General features: G+C 39.9%; 2 protein-coding genes across 2 annotated transcripts; one reads left to right on the top strand and one right to left on the bottom strand.

Moving 5' to 3' along the window:
- Nucleotides 1-603: 603 nt before the first annotated feature.
- On the bottom strand, nt 604-1,611 carry LOC124163714. Its single transcript, XM_046540783.1, has one exon. It carries the CDS (start codon nt 1,609-1,611, stop codon nt 604-606), a length of 1,008 nt encoding a protein of 335 aa, XP_046396739.1.
- Nucleotides 1,612-1,762: 151 nt separating this feature from the next.
- LOC124163715 lies at nt 1,763-4,722 on the top strand. Its single transcript, XM_046540784.1, has 2 exons — nt 1,763-2,614; nt 4,711-4,722. The coding sequence occupies exons 1-2, from the start codon at nt 1,763-1,765 to the stop codon at nt 4,720-4,722; spliced, it is 864 nt and encodes a 287-aa protein (XP_046396740.1).
- The last annotated feature ends 16,078 nt before the right edge of the window (nt 4,723-20,800 follow it).

Raw genomic sequence — 20,800 nt, forward strand, 5'->3', positions numbered from 1 at the left:
CTCCGGTTCTTCGTGACAGATTTCCTGTTCAGTGTTTGTGAGGGCGAAATAAGGGGAGAATTTGGAACAGATTTCGAGCAGAATTCCACGGAAGTGTTCATGGTTACGACAGTGATGAATCACAAAGTCTTATGCATGTAAGTTCCATCATAGTTTAAAAATATTTCTTGAATCTTTCGGGTTGCCTCCCTTTTTCTCAGTATTTCACAGGGTTTCCGCCTTCATCGTGCACTTTTCCTATAGAATAAAATGTGATTATATCGTTAACAATTTAACAGTCTACCGCCGGCTCGAGACGTAAGCTGGATACTGTATGGCATCCACTCCTCATCCCTCTTTACCTATTTGAAGGTCGGCTGAAAAGGGTAGTTTTATGGCACTGAGGCCCTGATAAAAATAAACTCCTCCATTAAGGAGAGGTTTACCCTCCATTGAGGGTACAGGAAGGATAGGTGTACCCTTCCTGTACCCTTCAGCAAGGGTACACGAAGGGTATTTTAGAACATTGGTGGGTACGCCCTCTCCTTCCTGGAGGGTACGGGAAGGGTTTGGCCAGCCTCGATGAAGGGTACAGGAAGGATAAGAGTACCCTTCCTGTACCCTTCAGCAAGGGTACAGGAAGGATAGGAGTACCCTTCTTCGTACTTTATGGAGTACGTCGTCTTTATGGATTTTCGGCAGGCCGTATAATCTTGGCGGAACTGGAGCTTGTGGTACTAGTTTCTTCCGTTCTTCCTCAGGTATTTTTGCCTCCTTGATGAGGATCTTGGTTTTTCTGACTCTACTCTCCGTCGGGTCACTTTTTAATGGTCGGTATGCTGTATCTTTAAGAACATCCTCGATCTTTTTGTCGTATTCATCCCTTTTCATGATGACTGTTGCATTACCCTTGTCTGCTGGTAAGATGACGATATCTGAATTGTTTCGTAAGCGGTGAAGAGCAGCCCGTTCATCCCTTGTGATGTTGGACTTTGGCAATTCGGCCCTCTTTAGGACCATCGTCACTTCTCCTCTGACCTCCTCGGCTTCTTCATTTGACAGCTTTCTGATGGCTTGTTCTATCCCACCGATGATGTCAGCGTAGGGGATTGTCCTTGGTACTGTAGCGAAGTTAAGTCCTTTTGACAAGACAGATTGGGATGGCTCGTCTAAGACTTCCTCTGATAGATTAACAATGGTCCTGGTATTGTCTGGTGGACAGACATTTTTCTCTGGTGGGAGCAGATGGTTGAACTTCTTTATTTGCCTGGCCGTGTCCTTGCGTAGCTGTAGCTCCCCTTGAGCAGTGGCGATGGCGTCTATGTAATCCCAATCCGTTGGTGCGAGGGAGGTCGCTAGTTGTAGATGCGTAGACTTCAACTTCCTCGCGTTTTCATCTAAGGCTCTTCTCTTGTATTGTATCCGTTCACGGACGAGCGCTCGGCCGGCCCTCTCCGTGATTCGTTGTGCACGGGACGACTTGATTGATGTCCCCAACTTGGCAAAACTTGGAATAAGCCCATGGTCCCTGCACCGTAGCAGAAAGGTCAGAGAGCTAAGGAGCTTGGCTCTCTCCTTCCTCAGATCTTCGAGGCGGCGGATTGTGCGATGCGGAGTGCCTCTGAGGCCCATCGTAAGTGCCATCGATTCCCCAACGTACAACCTGGCGAAATATCTTACTGGCATCATCTCACCTCTGGTAGGAACCTGTGGACATAACATCAAAAACTCTTCAGAGTTTGTCAAGACTCTTCAAAACGTCCAATTAGATCCAAGTGACATAATGGTGAGTTTCGATGTGGTCTCATTATTCACCAAAGTGCCCCTGAAGGAAACACTTCAGCTCCTGAGTGCGCGCTTCAATGCAAAAATAGTCAACCTCTTCCAACATGTCCTCACAACAACGTACTTCCAATTCCGTGGTGAATTTTACGAGCAGACTGATGGTGTAGCAATGGGTTCTCCTCTCTCACCAGCCATCGCAAATTTCTTCATGGAAGATTTTGAGGAGAGGGCCCTATCGACAGCCAAGATCAAGCCGAAATATTACTTCCGCTATGTTGACGACACCTTCATCGTGTGGCCGCATGGACAAGAGACGCTACCTGCTTTCCTGCAGCACATGAACAGCCTCCATCCCAATATCCAATTTACTATGGAAATGGAAAAAGATGGGTGCCTCCCATTCCTCGACGTCCTTATCCGCAGAAAAGAAGACGGAAGCTTAAGTCACAGAGTATACCGCAAACCAACGCATACGGATCTATATCTCAACGGACTTAGCCACCATCACCCATCTCAACGAAATGCAGTGTTGACTTCACTTTTTCACCGAGCCAAACGCATCGCAGATGAGGAGAGCCTGCCGCAAGAGATAAACCACTTACGAACTACATTCCAACGAAACGGCTATGGGAAGACAGAGATTATGAAGGCCCTTAAAAGGACCTTTCAAGATCAACGCGCAACAAAAGAGTTTTTGGCTTCTGAAGATAATGACAAAGCTAAGCCCATTGCCAAGGCTGCTCTTCCATATGTTTCCACAATCTCGGGGAAATTGTCTCGTATTCTCAGAAAACGCAACATTGAGACAATTCACAAGCCACCAGGAAAACTACGGATCCAACTTGTGAAGGTTAAAGACAGAATGGGACTCAAGACCTCTGGCGTCTACCAAATACCCTGTGAATGTGGAGATAGCTACATTTGGGAAACAGGAAGAACAATTGAAACCAGGATATCAGAACATAAGCGGTGCATTAGACTTGGATACCCGGAAAAATCTGCCGTAGCCGACCACTGCATTAAAAACAATCACACCATCAAGTTCAATGAAACAAAAATCCTCTGCAAGGCAAAGGGATATTGGGACCGCCTTACAAAGGAAGCTATCGAAATACGAATCACAAATAATAAAATGAATAGGGACGCGGGTTTCAACCTTAGCAAATCGTGGAACCCAATCATAAAAAGAATGGGTAAGCTGAGAGGAGGAGAGGACTCAAAAAAACTGACCAATCACGGACGACCTGACCTCCCCAACGGCGTCCGGCAATAACCAGGTCCATCATTCGCCCTGAAGACGATGGCAGAGAAGGCCATCGAAACGTTGGCAGCAATGGCCATCATCACCCGGCTGATTTCCCGAGAAGATTTCATCAACAGCATTCGCCGGGAAAGAACCAAATCCTTCTTCAGGATAGTAAAAATTGGAATTCAACTTATTCAAACACTTTTCATAATCGAAAAAACTTCAATAGTCAAAGAAATATTTTTTAAATTCATTATTTTTCAATATTTTGATTTCTATTATGAAGGAAAATGATTGTGTTTTTATACTTCGGTGGGGCGGAGGGTCCGAACCCTCCGGACCCCACCCCTGGATACGCCACTGAATATGTATATTATTGTTTTCCTTAAGGAAATTTTAAAGATTAGTTGTGTAGCCCGTCTATCTTTGCTTTCAAAGACTGCTTACGTTCTTGTACGGAACTCAATACTCTTTAGCAGGTGAAAGTAGCTAAGGAGACTCTTTCAGGATATGTTTTCTTCAGTTATAAATGCTAAGTCCCAAGGAAGGGTAAACGAAGGATTTTTCTCTCCTTCCCTTACCCTTAATGGTGGGTAGAGGAAGGATACACGGATGGTAAGGGAAGGAGTTCCAAGGAAGGGTACACGAAGGATTTTTCTCTCCTTCCCTTACCCTTAATGGTGGGTAGAGGAAGGGTACACGGATGGTAAGGGAAGGAGTTCCAAGGAAGGGTACACGAAGGATTTTTCTCTCCTTCCCTTACCCTTAATGGTGGGTAGAGGAAGGGTACACGGATGGTAAGGGAAGGAGTTCCAAGGAAGGGTACGCGAAGGATTTTTCTCTCCTTCCCGTACCCTTAATGGTGGGTAGAGGAAGGGTACACGGATGGTAAGGGAAGGAGTTCCAAGGAAGGGTACGCGAAGGATTTTTCTCTCCTTCCCTTACCCTTAATGGTGGGTAGAGGAAGGGTACACGGATGGTAAGGGAAGGAGTTCCAAGGAAGGGTACACGAAGGATTTTTCTCTCCTTCCCTTACCCTTAATGGTGGGTAGAGGAAGGGTACACGGATGGCAAGGGAAGGAGTTCCAAGGAAGGGTACACGAAGGATTTTTCTCTCCTTCCCTTTCCCTTAATGGTGGGTAGGGCGTGGGTTGTGTAAGGGTAACTACCCACCATGAAGGATGCCACCCTTCCTGTACCCACCATGGTGGAGTTTATTTTTGTCAGGGGGGGCAAGCGTGCAGCTAGGAAATAAGGCTATGGGTATAGAGGTGGGTTAAACTGTTCATTTTTATGAACCGTTCACTTTGATCCTGTTCAGTAAAAAGAACAGTTCAAAATATCGGTTCATAGTGAACAGGTAGTGTCATTCGGTAGAAAATATTGTTTATCATGCGTTTAGAGTACATGAAAGCTTAGTGTGGTATCGTAAGGTTTGTGGAGAGTGTTATGGTAATTTTGAGCAAGTTCTGCCCCGAGCCTTTACTTGGTTATCCACGCGCAAGAAAATATCTGCTGTCCACTTTAGAATAAGCCAGAATTAATATTTACATATCAAGTCAGTGCCAGATGTTATTCGCATATCTAGCGCCAGAAAAGTTTTAAAATGCTCCTTTTATAAGAAACTTTGACTTTTGTACAGCTAACGATTCTATATAAATATTTTGAGTATACAGATCATTTGTGAATCTCTCTTTTAGACTCGTCGGTAAGATATGAATTTTTTCTCCTCGTTACAGCCTGTGCCTGCAAAGAAAGTTTATTTGTCAACGAAAGAAGCACGTTTCCTTACGTTAAATGCACGATATAAGTCCATTCTCCATAGTAGTATAGCAGACTTTTACTTTAGATTCACAATAAAAAAGCTTTATAGAAAGGCGTGACATTAGTCACTTGGTGAAATTCGACGAAAATATCTACATTTTCTCTACGCTTATGTAAAAAAGCCGAAAATAGGCTAAGAAATTTTTTAAATGCGAGTTAAAATGCTTCAATGTAGAGAGAAACAAGTAAACTAAGGTAGCTAAAAGTAGAGGAATCGCAAGTCTCCTAAGGTGATCCAATATTCGACTTTCCTGATGAATAGCCCACAAATTAATTTATTTATCATGAGCACCGAAGACAGCAAATATCGGCCTTCAAATCGGGCTATTTAACGATTATCAAGATGACATACACTCCATGCCCTGTATAGGGGCAACCTACCCAGGCGGGACTCGAACCTACCTTCGGTTTGGCAGGCGAGGACTTTACCCCGCCGCCACCGAGGCCGGCAAATATTTGAAATTCCTAGCCTACCTCCTACTTTGACGATGGATAGGGGATTATATTCAACGAAAGTAATTTCAATAATAAACTCATCAACTAGTTATGTATTTAAATTCACTCTGAAATATAAAGCTTGTGGCATTTTTTTAAGTGTTGCCCCCCCCCAAAAATTTCTGGTACCCCTCCCCCCCCCAGAAATTCCTCGAACTTCCTCCGAACTTATCCGCAGAACTTCTCCCGCCAAGAACTTTTCGCGCTAAGGTTTTTTCGCGCAAAGGATTTTTTGCGCAAAGGGTCCCTGTAGCAAAGTGCCCTGTCTCGCAAAATCCTGTCTCTGGAAAATCCTGTCTCTGGAAACAGTCTCTGAAACAGCCTCCGAAGCAGCCTCCGAACCAGCCTACCTGCAATGCAAGACTTATATAGGACTACTGCGGAGAAATACTTCTCCTTGGCAAGCAAGGGGAAATCGGTGCTAAGGCCTTAGTATTGCACTTGGAGTGAGAAGTTTTACCATTGTCCTATCACAAACTCTCTCTCCCTCCAACACCTCACCCCAGTATCTCCTTCCCCTCCATGTGTTCCAATGAACGATTCCTCTGATGTCTCCAACCCAGAAGTTGAGGGGAAAATTCTGGGTGCTGGCTGTTGTCTCAAAACCAGTGAATGGTGTTTTGTGGAGCGGCCGTTTCTGCAGGGGCAGTGACGCATCAGTGGGCGGTTGTTGAATTCGCCTGGCTACCCCTCCACTCCCTGGAAGAAGCCCTCCCCTCAAATGCTGTCTCGCCTTGCATAGGCAAGCCCTCTTTTTCTGGTCGAGACCTGCTGGGAGTCACATGTCTTGTGAGCCATGAGATTTTTAGAGCAATTTTCTGCTGGTAATGTTTCCTTTGGGATCATGAATTTACTATCATTGTTTTCTGTAATACTTCTGATTTTTTGAATACTCTACTTTGAATAGATATCGTACGGTAATAACTCGTAAATTATTTTTGGCTACCTTTTTCTTGTGAGCTGTTTTTCTTGTTTGTGGAGTCTTTTCCCTGATCCAGCATGTGACCGACGGTTGGAGTATTTGCCCTGTCTGGACTTACGTGAAAAATCAACCAGATTTTACGACGTAACGTTACATTTTGGTAGCAGAGCGTGGTTCGATTTCCTGTCCTTTCGTCGAGGTCTCCGAGTGCTGGACAATGGTGACAATTTCTCCACTATTTCTCCACTTTTTGCAGTTTCTGGTTGTTTCTTCTCTTAAAAGTGAGTTATTTTATGTTCCATTAAGTGCTTTTTGGTTCGTGTGGGATTACGTGACTAGTGTTGCCGACTTTTCCTCGTGGTCATATGCCATTTGACATTAATGTTCGTAATGCTCGTAATGTTCTTGATAGTTTGGATAGCAGCTAGTTATTCTCGCACCCCTCTTTTCCTATTGGATTCTTCCAGTAATGAGAGATAGTTTTATTTCTCGCTTTTTCTCTCTCTTTTTCTCGTTGTCGTCACTTCACTTTTCAAAATGCCTGGAGGTACTGAAAACCCGTACGAAAAAACTTATTTAACCACGGGCGAGGATCGTAAGGCCAGGGGTACGGCTAATGTGTCCGTAGGAAGTGAAGTTTCTAATAATGAACGGGAATCTTCTTTAGAAGTTGTTCCACCTCGCCCAACGCACGAGGAAAGCTGTGATGTTCACGTCTCTCACGAAATGTCTGCTTCTCAGACATTGCCAGTTTCTGAAGGGTTAGTGATTGTCAAACAATTACTCAGTGATTTTCCGCCATTTGAAGTGTCAAACAGTGAGAATTGGTTTAATTTCATGTTAAAAGTTAATGAAATCGTTTCTTTGTCCTTGGTTCCTCTGTCAACGTTATTGTACCTTGTAGTATCTAAACTACCTGCCAGCTCTCGTCATTTTTGGTTGTCTATGTTAAACTTGAATCTCGCATGGTCTCAAATCACAGAAAAAGTTTGGGCTAGAATTGTTAGTGACAGAGAGTTTGATCGTTTGATCACTACGAAAGTTAAAAGATTTCAGTTCCCTCGCGAAACGCCCCACGATTTCGTGTGTTCTGTGCGTAATGCCACTCAGGTGCTGGGTTTGCAGTATTCCGAGTCTTCTATTGTGCGACTCATTATTCAAGGGTTAAATCCTTTAACAAAATCTGCAATTATGTTCTCAAATCAGCCTAACACATTTGTAGAATTGGACTCTGTTATCACGCAGGCTTCTAAACATTTAATGGACTGTGCTGAATATTCCAACACTTTCCATCGTATCTCTAGGAATCCGTCTTCTGTTGCCTCTTCCAGTGCGCCTAGGGAAGTTTCTTTTCCTATTAATTGTTCTTACTGTCATAAACCTGGCCACAAAGTGAACGAGTGTCGCAAAAGACGACGATTTACTCAGCCTGCCGTGAGTTTGATGAGTGTCCGTGACAAGTGTTCGACTCGATTGCCAATATTATCTATTAATCTTCATTCTATGCCATGCCAGGCTCTAATTGACACTGGGTGTTCAGTTTCACTGTGTGATGAAGATTTCTTTGCTTCTCTGAAATGTTGCCGGAGAAAAATTATTCGTCAAAGTGTTGACGTCGATTTAATCACGGTGTCGGGGCAGCCTTTTCATATTAATTCCTCTGTCTCACTCAAGGTTCAAATAGGCAAGTTTTCTTGGAACCACGTGTTTTATCTAGCTAAAATCCCGTTTCCCGTGTTACTGGGTGTGGATTTCATTTGTAATTCAAAGATGATTATTCGTCCGGCGAACGTCAGTTTTGAAATTGCCCCGAATTCTCTTTTTTCCTTTACGGACAATTGCGAAGCGTTTAAATCGGCGCCAGTTAGTAACTCGTCCGAATCACATGTTCTGTCGTCCACTGAAATCACGTTGTGTGATAAGTTGAAGGGTTTATTGTCAAAGTATCCTGATGTGATTTCTCAAGAATTGGGGGTCACATCTGTTATGACCTACGAAATTGAACTGCTAGATTCTACTCCGATTCGATCCCATCCTTATTCATTGTCACCTCCAAAGGCAAATTTAATGAAGAAGCACATCCAATCTTTACTTGATAAGAAAGTGATTGAGGTTTCCAATTCAAACTGGTGTTCGCCAGCTTTTCTAGTGCCTAAAAAGGATGGATCTGAAAGATTAGTGGTTGATTACCGTAAGTTGAACAAAGTTGTTAAATCAGACGGTTATCCAACACCTTCTGTTGAACATGCATTCCAATATCTTGCTGATGCTAAATATTTCACTGTTCTTGATCTCAATTCTGCCTTTCATCAAATACCATTATCTGAGAATTCTAAGAAATTAACTGCTTTTGTGACGCCGTTCGGAGTGTACCAGTATAATAGATTGCCATTTGGTTTTGTAAATTCTCCTCAAATATTCACTCGTCTCATTAATGAAGTATTGGGCGATTTGAAATATTCATGTGTTTACCCATATATTGATGACTTGTGTATCTATTCCAAGTCTGCTGAAGACCATGTATCTCATGTTAATGCTGTCCTCAACAAACTACGCAGTGCCGGTTTGACGGTGTGCGAGGACAAGGTTAAGCTTGGTGTGGAATCACTCACTTTTCTGGGCCATCTCATCACAAATGGAACCTTGCAAGTTGATCCTGAGAGAGTGAGACCAATTGAACAATTCCCAGTTCCCAGAAATGTGAAGGAAGTGGCCAGATTCATTGGACTTTGTGGGTTTTACTGCAAGTTTATTCCAAGGTATTCTGAAATTTCTATGCCACTGAATCGCTTGAAACGTAAAAATGTTCCTTTTCAATGGACAGCCGTTGAAAATGAGGCTTTCTGCCAGTTGAAGAAAGCTCTCACCAATCCACCAGTGTTATCTTTCCCTCGATTTGACGAGGAATTTCATTTATTTGTCGATGCCAGTAATTTGGCGGTTGGTGCCGTTTTGAATCACAAAGTAAATGGTGATTTTGTCCCTGTGGCTTTCGCTAGTAAGGCACTCTTGGAACATGAACGTAAATTTTCTTCTTATGAATTGGAGTGTCACGCAATTCATTTTGGAATTCAAAAATTCAGTGTTTACTTACAAGTAAAACCATTTCACTTGTACACTGATAATGGTGCCTTGACATGGCTTTTCTCTCATCCTAAGCAGTTGGGCAAATTAGGCAGGATGGTTCTTAAATTATCCTCTTATAAATTCATTGTGCATCATGTTCGAGGATCAGCTAATTCTGTCGCAGATTGTCTTTCTCGCATTGAGCCATTCTCATCTACAAATAGTCAATCAGATGTGGAATCTAACACTCATAAGGAGTCAGCTGTTCCTTATTCTTGTGTGTTACATAAATTGCCTTTGTCATTTGTCGACATTCGAAAACACCAAGAAACTGATCTCGTTCTAAAGGATATTTTCAATCTGATTAATAATAATTCCTTGAACGACAAAAACTATTTTCTGAAGGGACAGCTATTATGTTATGGGAATTCTAAAATTAAGCGAGGAAGAGCTGTTTTGCCTACGGTCTTGAGGCCTATGATTTTTCAATATTTTCACTGCTCTAGTATGTCTGCTCACTTGGGCATGGCTAAAACTTATGATAAGATTAGCAGACACTTTTGGTGGAAGGATATGAAAAAAGAGGTTTATGACATGGTCAGAAAATGCCATCTGTGTCAAACTTGTAAACCCAGAAATGCTCCACCTCCTGGCATGCTATCGTCGCACAATCCTTCTGATGTTTGGGAAAGACTTTATATTGACTTTGTGGGTCCTTTACCTCTGACTAAAGGTGGACACCAATATGTACTTTCTCTTATTGATGGATTTTCTAAGTTTTGTTTTCTTGAGCCAGTTCGCAAGGCTACGGCCGGTTCGGTTGTTTCAATACTCACTCAAAGAGTGTTTCCAAAATTCGGTTTTCCAAAATATTTGGTTTCTGATAATGCACAAGTTTTCAAATCTCATGCCGTTAAGGAGATGTGTTTGCAACTGGGGGTTAAGCAAATTTTTGTTTCTCCATACTATCCCTGTTCTAATCAGGTAGAGAGATTGCATAGAAATCTAAAATCTGCACTTGCTATTTTGTGCAATAATGCTCACCATATGTGGGACTCTATGCTTGCTGACTTAAATTTTGCCTTGAACACTGCCTCTCATGAGAGCAGTGGTTATTCTCCTGCCAAAATAATTTTCGGCAGAGAACTAAAGCATCCTTTAATTAATCAGTGGGACATTCCAAAATCTTTATTCGAGAATGATCTCAGCGATAGTGACAGACAAGTCTTCCTGAATCATGTTATTGCTAATTTAAAAAAGGCCAGAAATAGGTATAAAGAATCCTATAATAAATCTCACTCCCAAATCACTTTCTGTGTGGGAGATCTTGTTCTCTGCAAAAACCATCCTGTCAGTTCTAAAGGTGAACAGAAAATGGCAAAACTGGAACCTCTGTGGAATGGACCTTTCGTCCTTAAAAAGTATCTCTCTCCTGTAACAGTTATTCTGGAAGTTTCTCCTGGGAAAGAGAAAATTTGTCATGTTTCTCATTTAAAGGCATATCATGATGGCATTGGTAATTCCAGTAATTAAAAGGAGAGAAATATCATTGATTTTTTTTTATTATTTTTTTTTATTTTTCTCAATGAATGCTAATGTTTGCTTTCTCAAATACTATTTGATGCTTGATTTCGGTGTTGAATTTCTCTTGATTCCTAATAATATTGTTTTGAATAATGAATAATAAGTCTATTTCTATGCTTGTCATTGAAATTGTTCTGAAATATTGTATTGTACTTGCTTATTCTCATCTGCTTAATTCACTCATGTAATTTAGTGTTGGTCTACTGTGATTGTGAGATGGGGTAAGGTGGAGGAATTATGGGTGCTTGGAGGGAGAGGACGGGAGATTAACTTGGGGGGAAATCCCCGAGATGGCTCGTTTCCAGATAAGCTGTGGAGGTGGCCCCAGTTATTAAGATTCAATTGTGTTTTGTGTCACCTTTCCTCCACCAAGACTTTATGGACATTCTCACAATTCTGGACAGTGATAAGTGTCGTGATTTTGCAGTGTTCAATATTCTATCGATGGCTGAGTGATTGAATTGATCAGCTGATCTTAAGACTGCCTACTGTGTTTTAGTGTGGCTTTTGGCGTTGAGTTGCGACCTTCATCGCCCGACAAGTATGAACTTTCATCTTGTCGCAACCAGCATGTAGCTCTCATTTCTATTGTTAATTGAAGAGTGAAATTTAGAGTGATTTCTTTTGTTGATGCAATATGCAGTTCTCATTTTGTTAGCATCGCCTATGATTCTTTTTTGACTTGTTTAATTAATACTGAGAGATATATATACACATCTTGATTAAATTTAGTCAGTACTTGTTCAATAGCTGACATGAATACCATATGCCTTGTAAATATTAATAATTATTGGAAAATCGAGGAATTTAGTGCAATCTATTGTCATTTATGTAAATCTTGTTGAATTTTGGAGGATTCTTTATTGATAATTAATTATGGACTGATAATATTTACAAACATGGAGGGTTTAAACGGAGAAATACTAATGCCAATGTATATTAATTAAGTGAGACACATATTATGCTGAATATTTTTGCTGGTATTTGATAACTAATAATTATTTAGTGAATAACCGTATTTTTGAATAAACTTGTACTTAATGATTATATAATATGGGGTATATATTTTGTTGGTCGACCCTAACTTTCTCTTGGGTTGCAATATGAATTTTGGGTAGAAGTTAAAACCCATTTTTGTGAATCGTTGTTTTTTGATAAGGTGGTTGAACCCAACTAATGGGACAACCCAGGGTTCCCATGAACCCAACTGCTTCACCAACCCAATCTTGCCCATTTACTAAGTGGTTGGTTATTGTATTGCTTTGCTTGGTTTTAAAAAAAAAAAACCCACAAAATATCTCTGATGAGAGAAGGAACATTTGAGTTTGGTAAAGATATCCTGGTGTTATACCAATAAAAATCTTCCCAGTTCCTTCTAGTTGCTGATGGTAATTATTTGTAATTTTGATTCACTGTTCACCGAAACAAGCATCACTTTATGACATATTGATTATTAATTTTATTTTCTTGCTATGTAATACTAAATAATTTACTCTATATCTATCAGCAATATTTCTTGTCTCACTCTTGTAATTATGCCATGTTACTCACTTATGAATTCTGTTGAATTCCAAACATCACTCTTGAAATTATTTTTTTTACTGAGTGATAAAAATGTATTTTTCTTCTCAAAATTATTTTTGAGTGATATTTCTTGAAAACTGTTACCTCAATCAATAAACTTTTCAATATTCAGTTCAATTCTAACCACTGAATAATGGTTTTTTGTAAATTCCATGGGGGGTTAAACAGTGGGGGTTCATCCAGTGAAAACCAGTGGACCTGTGATGCCTCGATAAGTTTTCTAGGCATTAATCAGTTCTTGGTGGATGTGTCTTGGTCCCCAAGTTCAAGCAATTTTTGTGGTCATTTTCCCACAGAGGATGTGGCATTTTTTTAAGTGTTGCCCCCCCCCAAAAATTTCTGGTACCCCTCCCCCCCCCAGAAATTCCTCGAACTTCCTCCGAACTTATCCGCAGAACTTCTCCCGCCAAGAACTTTTCGCGCTAAGGTTTTTTCGCGCAAAGGATTTTTTGCGCAAAGGGTCCCTGTAGCAAAGTGCCCTGTCTCGCAAAATCCTGTCTCTGGAAAATCCTGTCTCTGGAAACAGTCTCTGAAACAGCCTCCGAAGCAGCCTCCGAACCAGCCTACCTGCAATGCAAGACTTATATAGGACTACTGCGGAGAAATACTTCTCCTTGGCAAGCAAGGGGAAATCGGTGCTAAGGCCTTAGTATTGCACTTGGAGTGAGAAGTTTTACCATTGTCCTATCACAAACTCTCTCTCCCTCCAACACCTCACCCCAGTATCTCCTTCCCCTCCATGTGTTCCAATGAACGATTCCTCTGATGTCTCCAACCCAGAAGTTGAGGGGAAAATTCTGGGTGCTGGCTGTTGTCTCAAAACCAGTGAATGGTGTTTTGTGGAGCGGCCGTTTCTGCAGGGGCAGTGACGCATCAGTGGGCGGTTGTTGAATTCGCCTGGCTACCCCTCCACTCCCTGGAAGAAGCCCTCCCCTCAAATGCTGTCTCGCCTTGCATAGGCAAGCCCTCTTTTTCTGGTCGAGACCTGCTGGGAGTCACATGTCTTGTGAGCCATGAGATTTTTAGAGCAATTTTCTGCTGGTAATGTTTCCTTTGGGATCATGAATTTACTATCATTGTTTTCTGTAATACTTCTGATTTTTTGAATACTCTACTTTGAATAGATATCGTACGGTAATAACTCGTAAATTATTTTTGGCTACCTTTTTCTTGTGAGCTGTTTTTCTTGTTTGTGGAGTCTTTTCCCTGATCCAGCATGTGACCGACGGTTGGAGTATTTGCCCTGTCTGGACTTACGTGAAAAATCAACCAGATTTTACGACGTAACGTTACAAGCTGATAAAGGTGAAATTCCCATTAAAAAGTATTAAAATAAGACCATATACGATATATTAAATTAAATGCCATTTTTCTTACATTTTCTGATATTTATGCCGTTATAATGACACTGCGCAATTAATAGGTTATTACAAGCTTGCTAAAGTTTGCAAATACAAACAAGTAATTTGATGTAATTTGGAGCCAAATATGTGTTTCCCACTATCATCAGTTGAGAACTCTTAAGCGACGCAGGGTAAAATATAGATTAAACCAGTTAAAAGTAAATATCTGTACGACCAACCTAAGAAAAACATAAACAGAGGATACAATGTACACATTTTATATTGTCATCATATACTCTTTTTTAGTTATAGACTTCGTTTTTGGCGCCTACGATGACATTTTTTAAGTGCGATGTGATGTGAAATGTGTATGCATCTCCAAAATTATTGTTTAAAACGCGATTCATGAACTTAAGAAACGATTAAACTCCTAGTTAGATGATGCACCTGAAAAAACTAAGTCCAAAGGCTTTAATTGTTTCTTAAGTTCATGAATCGCGTTTTAAACAACATTTTTGGAGATGCATCCACATTGCACAATACAGCGCACTTAAAAAGTTAAAATTTCATCGTAGGCGCCAAAAACTAAGTCCAAAGATCATCTTGGTAAAGGGACCGAAAAAAATGTTCCACAATCATGAGTTCAATCGTTTCCTAAGTTCATGAATCGCGTTTTAAACAATATTTTTGGAGATGCATCCACAAATGTTCAAAATACGAAATCAAAATGAACGCGATATCCCAACTGAACGCCCCGAGGAAACTAATATTTGATCTAATATTTCGAACGGTTCGAAAGAACTGATATTTTAAATATCAGTTCAAATATTAGTTAGAACGAACCGTTCAATGGCTATCCTGTTCGTTTTCGTCGACGGAGGGGAAAAGTAGAGAAATAAGGGGAGGGGCTCGGTCGTCTACGACGCACTTCGGCGGCCTTGGATGGCCTCCCTCGTAACCGCCATCTGTTGTTCCCACAACGCACTTGCTCGAGTAAGCTGCTGTTCAAAATGCCTCTTGATGATCATACCTACTGTACCGAGTACGCCGCAATTGTGCAGTGCCGACATGAACAGTGAACAGGGTGTTTTAGAGAACGGTTCATTTTCGAACCGGTTCATTTCAGTGAACAGTTCGTTTTGGCAGTTCGGTTCTTTTTGACCCATCTCTATATGGGTAGTCTTCAGAGCAACTAATTCCAGGGGGTATGGGGCTGGGAGGGCTGTCTTCCCCCAGAATTTTTAAAATGATAAATGGTTCAAAATGGTGAGTTTTACGGCTTTATGAGTGATATTATATTAATCCTTACACTACTCTATATGTAGTATTTATCCAATTAAGTTAAATGGATTCAATTTTTAAATTTCTCTGAGTTCTGGGGGGTTTATCCCCCAAAATTCCCACCCCCCCGCTGCGCCACTTCTGAGGAGCCCTTCGTCCACTTTTTATTGCGAATTATCGAATTTTGCCAGATTTAAAGATTAGAGAGAGGGTGTAGCCGTTAAATATAGCAAACTGTAAACTGCAAACATAGTTTAAAGTTGCATTTATAATTCCAAATTTATTCGCACACATTGAAACATTGATTTTAACCTTCAAAAAGTTTGTTTTTTTACATCTCACAGATATTCTTTTGAGCTAGTGTTTCATCATTCTCATCTCATCCGTTAGTAAGGAATAATAATTTCTTTAATTAGCTTAATTACGCTGTTACACATAAATTCCATGAATCCTGAAGGATATCATGAATCTTTTGTTAATAAAAGAAGTCGGGGTCGTGACGTCACTGGACCTCAGCGAGTCACATGTTCGCCTAAGTCCGTGTGAGCAGTCTAATCCTGGCCTTGGCATGCAAAGCATTTAAGCATGGTCTTTCATTTTGACTCCAGTATACGACAAATCCACAACCACCAGTAATTAAAATACAAATGTTTGTAGGCCGCGCTTTTGATGGTTTTCATGATTATTCTATATCAGTGGTAATAAGTGGCGGATCTAAGGGGACTACAGTCCCCCGTCCCCCAAGGACCCACCAAACAACGTTGCAGCGATGTCCAACAGTGGATATGGAGATCCATATTACAACATCTCTTAGATATCCTCTCAATATATAATGAATAGACAATGGGTGTGCTTATTATGTTTTTTTTAACCCCCAGACATACAAGAAAAAAATTTGTGCTATTTAATTATATACAGCAGTGGCGCAGCAAGGGGGGTTTTGGGGGATAACCCCCCCCCCAGAGCTCAGAGAATTTTTTTTTTATAAAAATACTTTAATGTGACAAATTTTCTTACTAATACTAGGGGGACGTATGACTCACAAACAAAACATTAAACTACTCACACAGTCGTAAGTCTCACCATTTTGAACTATTATCTTAAAAATTTTCTGGGGGAGGGCTCCGGCCCCTCCCGCTTACCCTGGTGGGTACTCCATACCCCCCCCCAGTATTTGTTGTGCCTAAACCTCCCCAAGCCTTAATTCCTGGCTGCGATCCTTCTATACAGAATATATGATACCTACGGATACTGTTTGAAATAACAATTTTTTAATACAACGGATATCACAACTTGGATATCTATGTAATGTCACTTTTGCAACTCCACGTGGACGTTACGAATGGGATGTATATGCAACCTTGTCAAAATATCCCTCACGTAATAACAATGTGTTTTGGATGCATTAACCTTATTTAGATATCCGATGGATACATAGATATCATTCTTCGTGCACTTCTCCCACGGAAGGAAATGTAATTCTGTCTCAGTTTTTATCTTTAAGAAAAAAAGTTTGGCAAAATTGATGTATCTTTATTATGCAGATACCATCCCTTATATTTGAATAATTTTAGTGTGTTTCTAATCCCCATTTTTGTTCATTTTTTGTATTATTGATTTAAATTATGCTTTAATTAATTTTTTGCATTTATTAAATTTTATTTTTCGCTACCTTTTATTTTTAACTTGATAAATAATTCACTTGTTTAATGTTGGTAAACTTCATATAACTTTGTACAACCCTTTCTTGCTTTTTGTCATCCTGTGCATTCTTTTGTGATCATTACTTTGCTTATGCTACATATTACTGTAAATTAGTTTAATTTGTCACTTGATTGATATCGCTTGGTTTATGTTATCTGTATTTCAACCATATGTAACGGTGTGTATTCCTTATTTTGATTTTTGTTGTCCTTCCTTTTTCTATTTTGCGAACATTACCGTGCATTAATATTACATTTTCGAGAATTTTCTATTTTATGCAATAATATTTTCTTGTAATATGTATATTATATAATGATTCATTATTTAACATCATTTCTTGTAAAATCGCTTAACTTTCGTAACAATAAACATTATTATTTTTATTATATTGTCTGCTGATTGGGCTATTTTCGAGTAACTGCAAGCTACCGTCACTACGTACAGGCAAATGTAATGTGCTAATAAATGACCGTATTTTAATGAGCAGTTGGATCACCCAATCATTCACTCACTGCTACTAAGTGGGTGAACTTGGGCAAAACCAAGCAAAAGCCTCACACATAAAAATGCTGCTATGAATAACTTGCTTTGATAGTGTTTTTGAAGTTTTTATTCCAAAAAACAATACATTTTTACATTAAATATAAGTTCTCAATAGCACTTAACATGCCCTAAAAGTGAAAAAGCCAGTATCTGCAACTTGAGTTTCCTCCGTGTTGTATGAGTTTTGGTGAATTCGCAACTTGACTGCTGGTCCGAAAGACACCAAATTCCACCCTGAAAAGCAAAATAAGATGGAAAGTAATTCATTCTTGCAAATGAAAAACTTAATGAAAGTATACTCTTTGTAAAACTTATAAATTTTTATAAGTTATCCAACAAATTAAGTCTCGTCCACTTTGCATATTACTTTGTTTAATGAATATATTTGTGCATAGTTTTTATGAATATATTTGTAAATAGTTTTTATGAATATATTTGCATATAATAGTATGTATTTGCTAATTCTAGGAGGAAAATTTTGCCTGCAAATGAGACTGTTATGAATAGGAGGAGATCATGAGAGGATCGGCGCGTGACGTTTAGAATCGTGGTAAATTTCTGCCATCGCTTTTCACGCCGGCTATTCCTGCAACCCGCAATTCACCAATGTATTTGCACGCGATCTGCATACAGGCGCTATGCACTACTACAGAACTGCGGACGTTCTCTATTTATTCATATTATACATTCAGGGGGGAGAAAAATTGCGTCACGAAATTTTAACCCTGGATAGCTGACGCCATACAGTGGTCTGGGGAGCGCTTTTTTCCGGACAAAAGTCGACTGTCCCATTTGTAGAGGTATATGATGGTGTTACACAACTTAAATATATCTTCTAATGCATGCATAATGACTTTCTCAAAAAATAAATACGCATTCGCTATTTTTTCTGAATAATTATACTACAACGACGTGTGATGCAATGGTGGTCTGAAAAACACTTACGCATTTATAAGTCGCCAAATCCAGTATTACACGAATGAATGGATGTTTTCTCACTTAGAGATAATTAAATGACCATTATGCTTTGGGGGGAGATATCTTTAATGAAAGTATTTCGTAGAATAATTAATTAATGAATCAATAATTGAGGGAAGCAAATGGATATGAGGAAGTAAAACAATTACTCCTCATCCGTAGTTTCTTCACTGTCTTTGCACACGGGTGCCGAGTCTACGTTTGGGGAAGAGAGCAGTCGTAGTACCAAAAGGATAGCACAGGTGTTTTTACAGAAAGAATTTCTTCTTAGGGAGGATAAAGACTTGCTGCCATTAGAGATCTGGCCCCTTTCCTGATGGACATAGTATACTGATGTTTAGTCAACTTTGCCTCAATCATTAAGACTAATGCCTCGTCTGCACTGTAGGGAAGAACTACCTTGGTGTCAGATCTATGGATATTACAAGCTTGCCTTATATTTCTGGCTCTACTGGGGCTTATATGAATTGCCTCATCTACCATATGAGCTGCATCGCTTTGTTTGCTTGGCCGAAGACTTGCGTTTGTCGCGTAAACCAGCTCTTCAGTTGTTTTTGTGTCGAGCAATTCCGTGGTTTTCCTCCACTTTGATCGCTCGCACAACGCTTCAACATTCTTACACGGACGACTGAATGGACTACACACCTAAATAAAATCAGTCTTTTGATAGGTAATACTCTCATTTACGTAAATGCTATAATATATCCCATCGATAACATTGAACTTACCCGAGGTAGAGGGTTGAGAAGTTTCCGAGCTCGTTATCTGGGGCTCGATTTTTTCCCGCCAAAAAAAATCAATATCTGAATTAAGCCACAGATTTTTGTTCTGCAAAAACACATTTATTGTTCTACGGCTCTTTTCCCATCTCAGTGTCGCCCGAGTAATGAAATAAAACAGCCAGTTTTGAATTCTTAGCTTCCTGTCATCTTTCACGTCCGACCTTCCTTGTGACCTTAGAATAAGACACAAAAATGATATGATACACAAGCTATGGGTTAATTAATCCACTTAGTACGTTGCACCTCGGAATTATATCACTTCCACCTACCTTAAAATGTACTCATATAGATGCTTGTAACGAACGCTGTCCTTCTCGGCCCACTTCTCTCGTAAATTGAAAAAATATTCCTTCACGAGTGCCATATCCGAAGACTGGTTCACAGAAAATAAGTATTCAATTTTCATTGAACAATTAGAGGAATCTTAACAATAGCTGGAGTTGTCGCACACTGGGAGAAGCCTAGTGGCAGCCGAATTGTTAGTTTAAGCAGTGTCAAATAGGCTATATTGTTGCTGATATGGTCACTGAATCATGTAGTGTTTAGGCATGGATAAAATTGTTGCTGATAATGCTAATAAATGAACCGATTGCGTCTGATAGAGAGACTCAAAACGGAGGATTTTATCAGCGAAAGCGACTTGCCGAGAGATAGCGCGCCATGGCGTTAGGATAGCCAGGCGTCTCTGTAACACATTTCGGCTTATAAATTAAAAAAAGGCAACTAAAGGCAGATAATTCTTTCTAAATTGCTTCAAGGATAGTATTTTCTTTGCATCCTATTACATGAGAACACAGTGGTAGAGCGTGGTTTTTTTATATCTCTAACTGTGTATGATTAAAAAAATATTTGCACATGATATTATAGCGCGCTATCCTGACACCCCGGACGCTTTCATAACATTAATAATTAGGTTTATGGATCATAAAAAAGGTGAGTTTGCTGAAATAAACTCAAAAGAAAACAAAAAAATGGCAATTGGTTATGGTATTTATAAAGTTAAGAAGCCGTCAAAAATTTGAGAAATTACACTCAAACAACTTTTGCTAAAAACCACTCCTGTAATTCGAAAAATGGGCAGTAAAGGAAGATATAAAGATCTATTTACAATGGAATGATGTTTTAGCTTCACATATTTAGCATTTTTGGATAGTTTGGACGCAATCGAAAAATCGACTTTTGTCCGCCGAAAAGGGCATCTCAGACCACTGTGCGCCAGAAGGACCCAAAATTACTTATTTTGTCTATGTCGAAAACACACCATTTTTAAACAACAGAAACTTTGTGCCAAGCGCTCCGATTGGCCGTTAGTTTTCTTCGTTGCCGGGTGCCTTGGATACATCGCAATATCCTGCAAGCAGAGTTTCTGTTGCTTAAAAATATTAATTGACGCGCCAGCGGAATGCAAATAGAAGTGTTTTTATAGTGTAAAAGAATATCTATACAGTGAATTGTAACATTTCCTGTATGAATATGTTTTCGTTTGATGTGCCGTAAGCACTTACGGTTGCATCATGATGTATAATTTCCTTTAGATGAGTGAATACCCAAACGTCGTAAGTATGTAAATTTCATTCCTGCTGGCATCAGCTACCCTGAGTTCCAATTTCGTGACACAATTATTCTCAATCTTATACAGCTCCTGATTGTGTTGCTTTGTCTATGCTCCAGTTAATTCATCATG

Source organism: Ischnura elegans, chromosome 8 (assembly GCF_921293095.1).
Source record: "Ischnura elegans chromosome 8, ioIscEleg1.1, whole genome shotgun sequence".
Taxonomy (NCBI): Eukaryota; Metazoa; Arthropoda; class Insecta; order Odonata; family Coenagrionidae; genus Ischnura; species Ischnura elegans.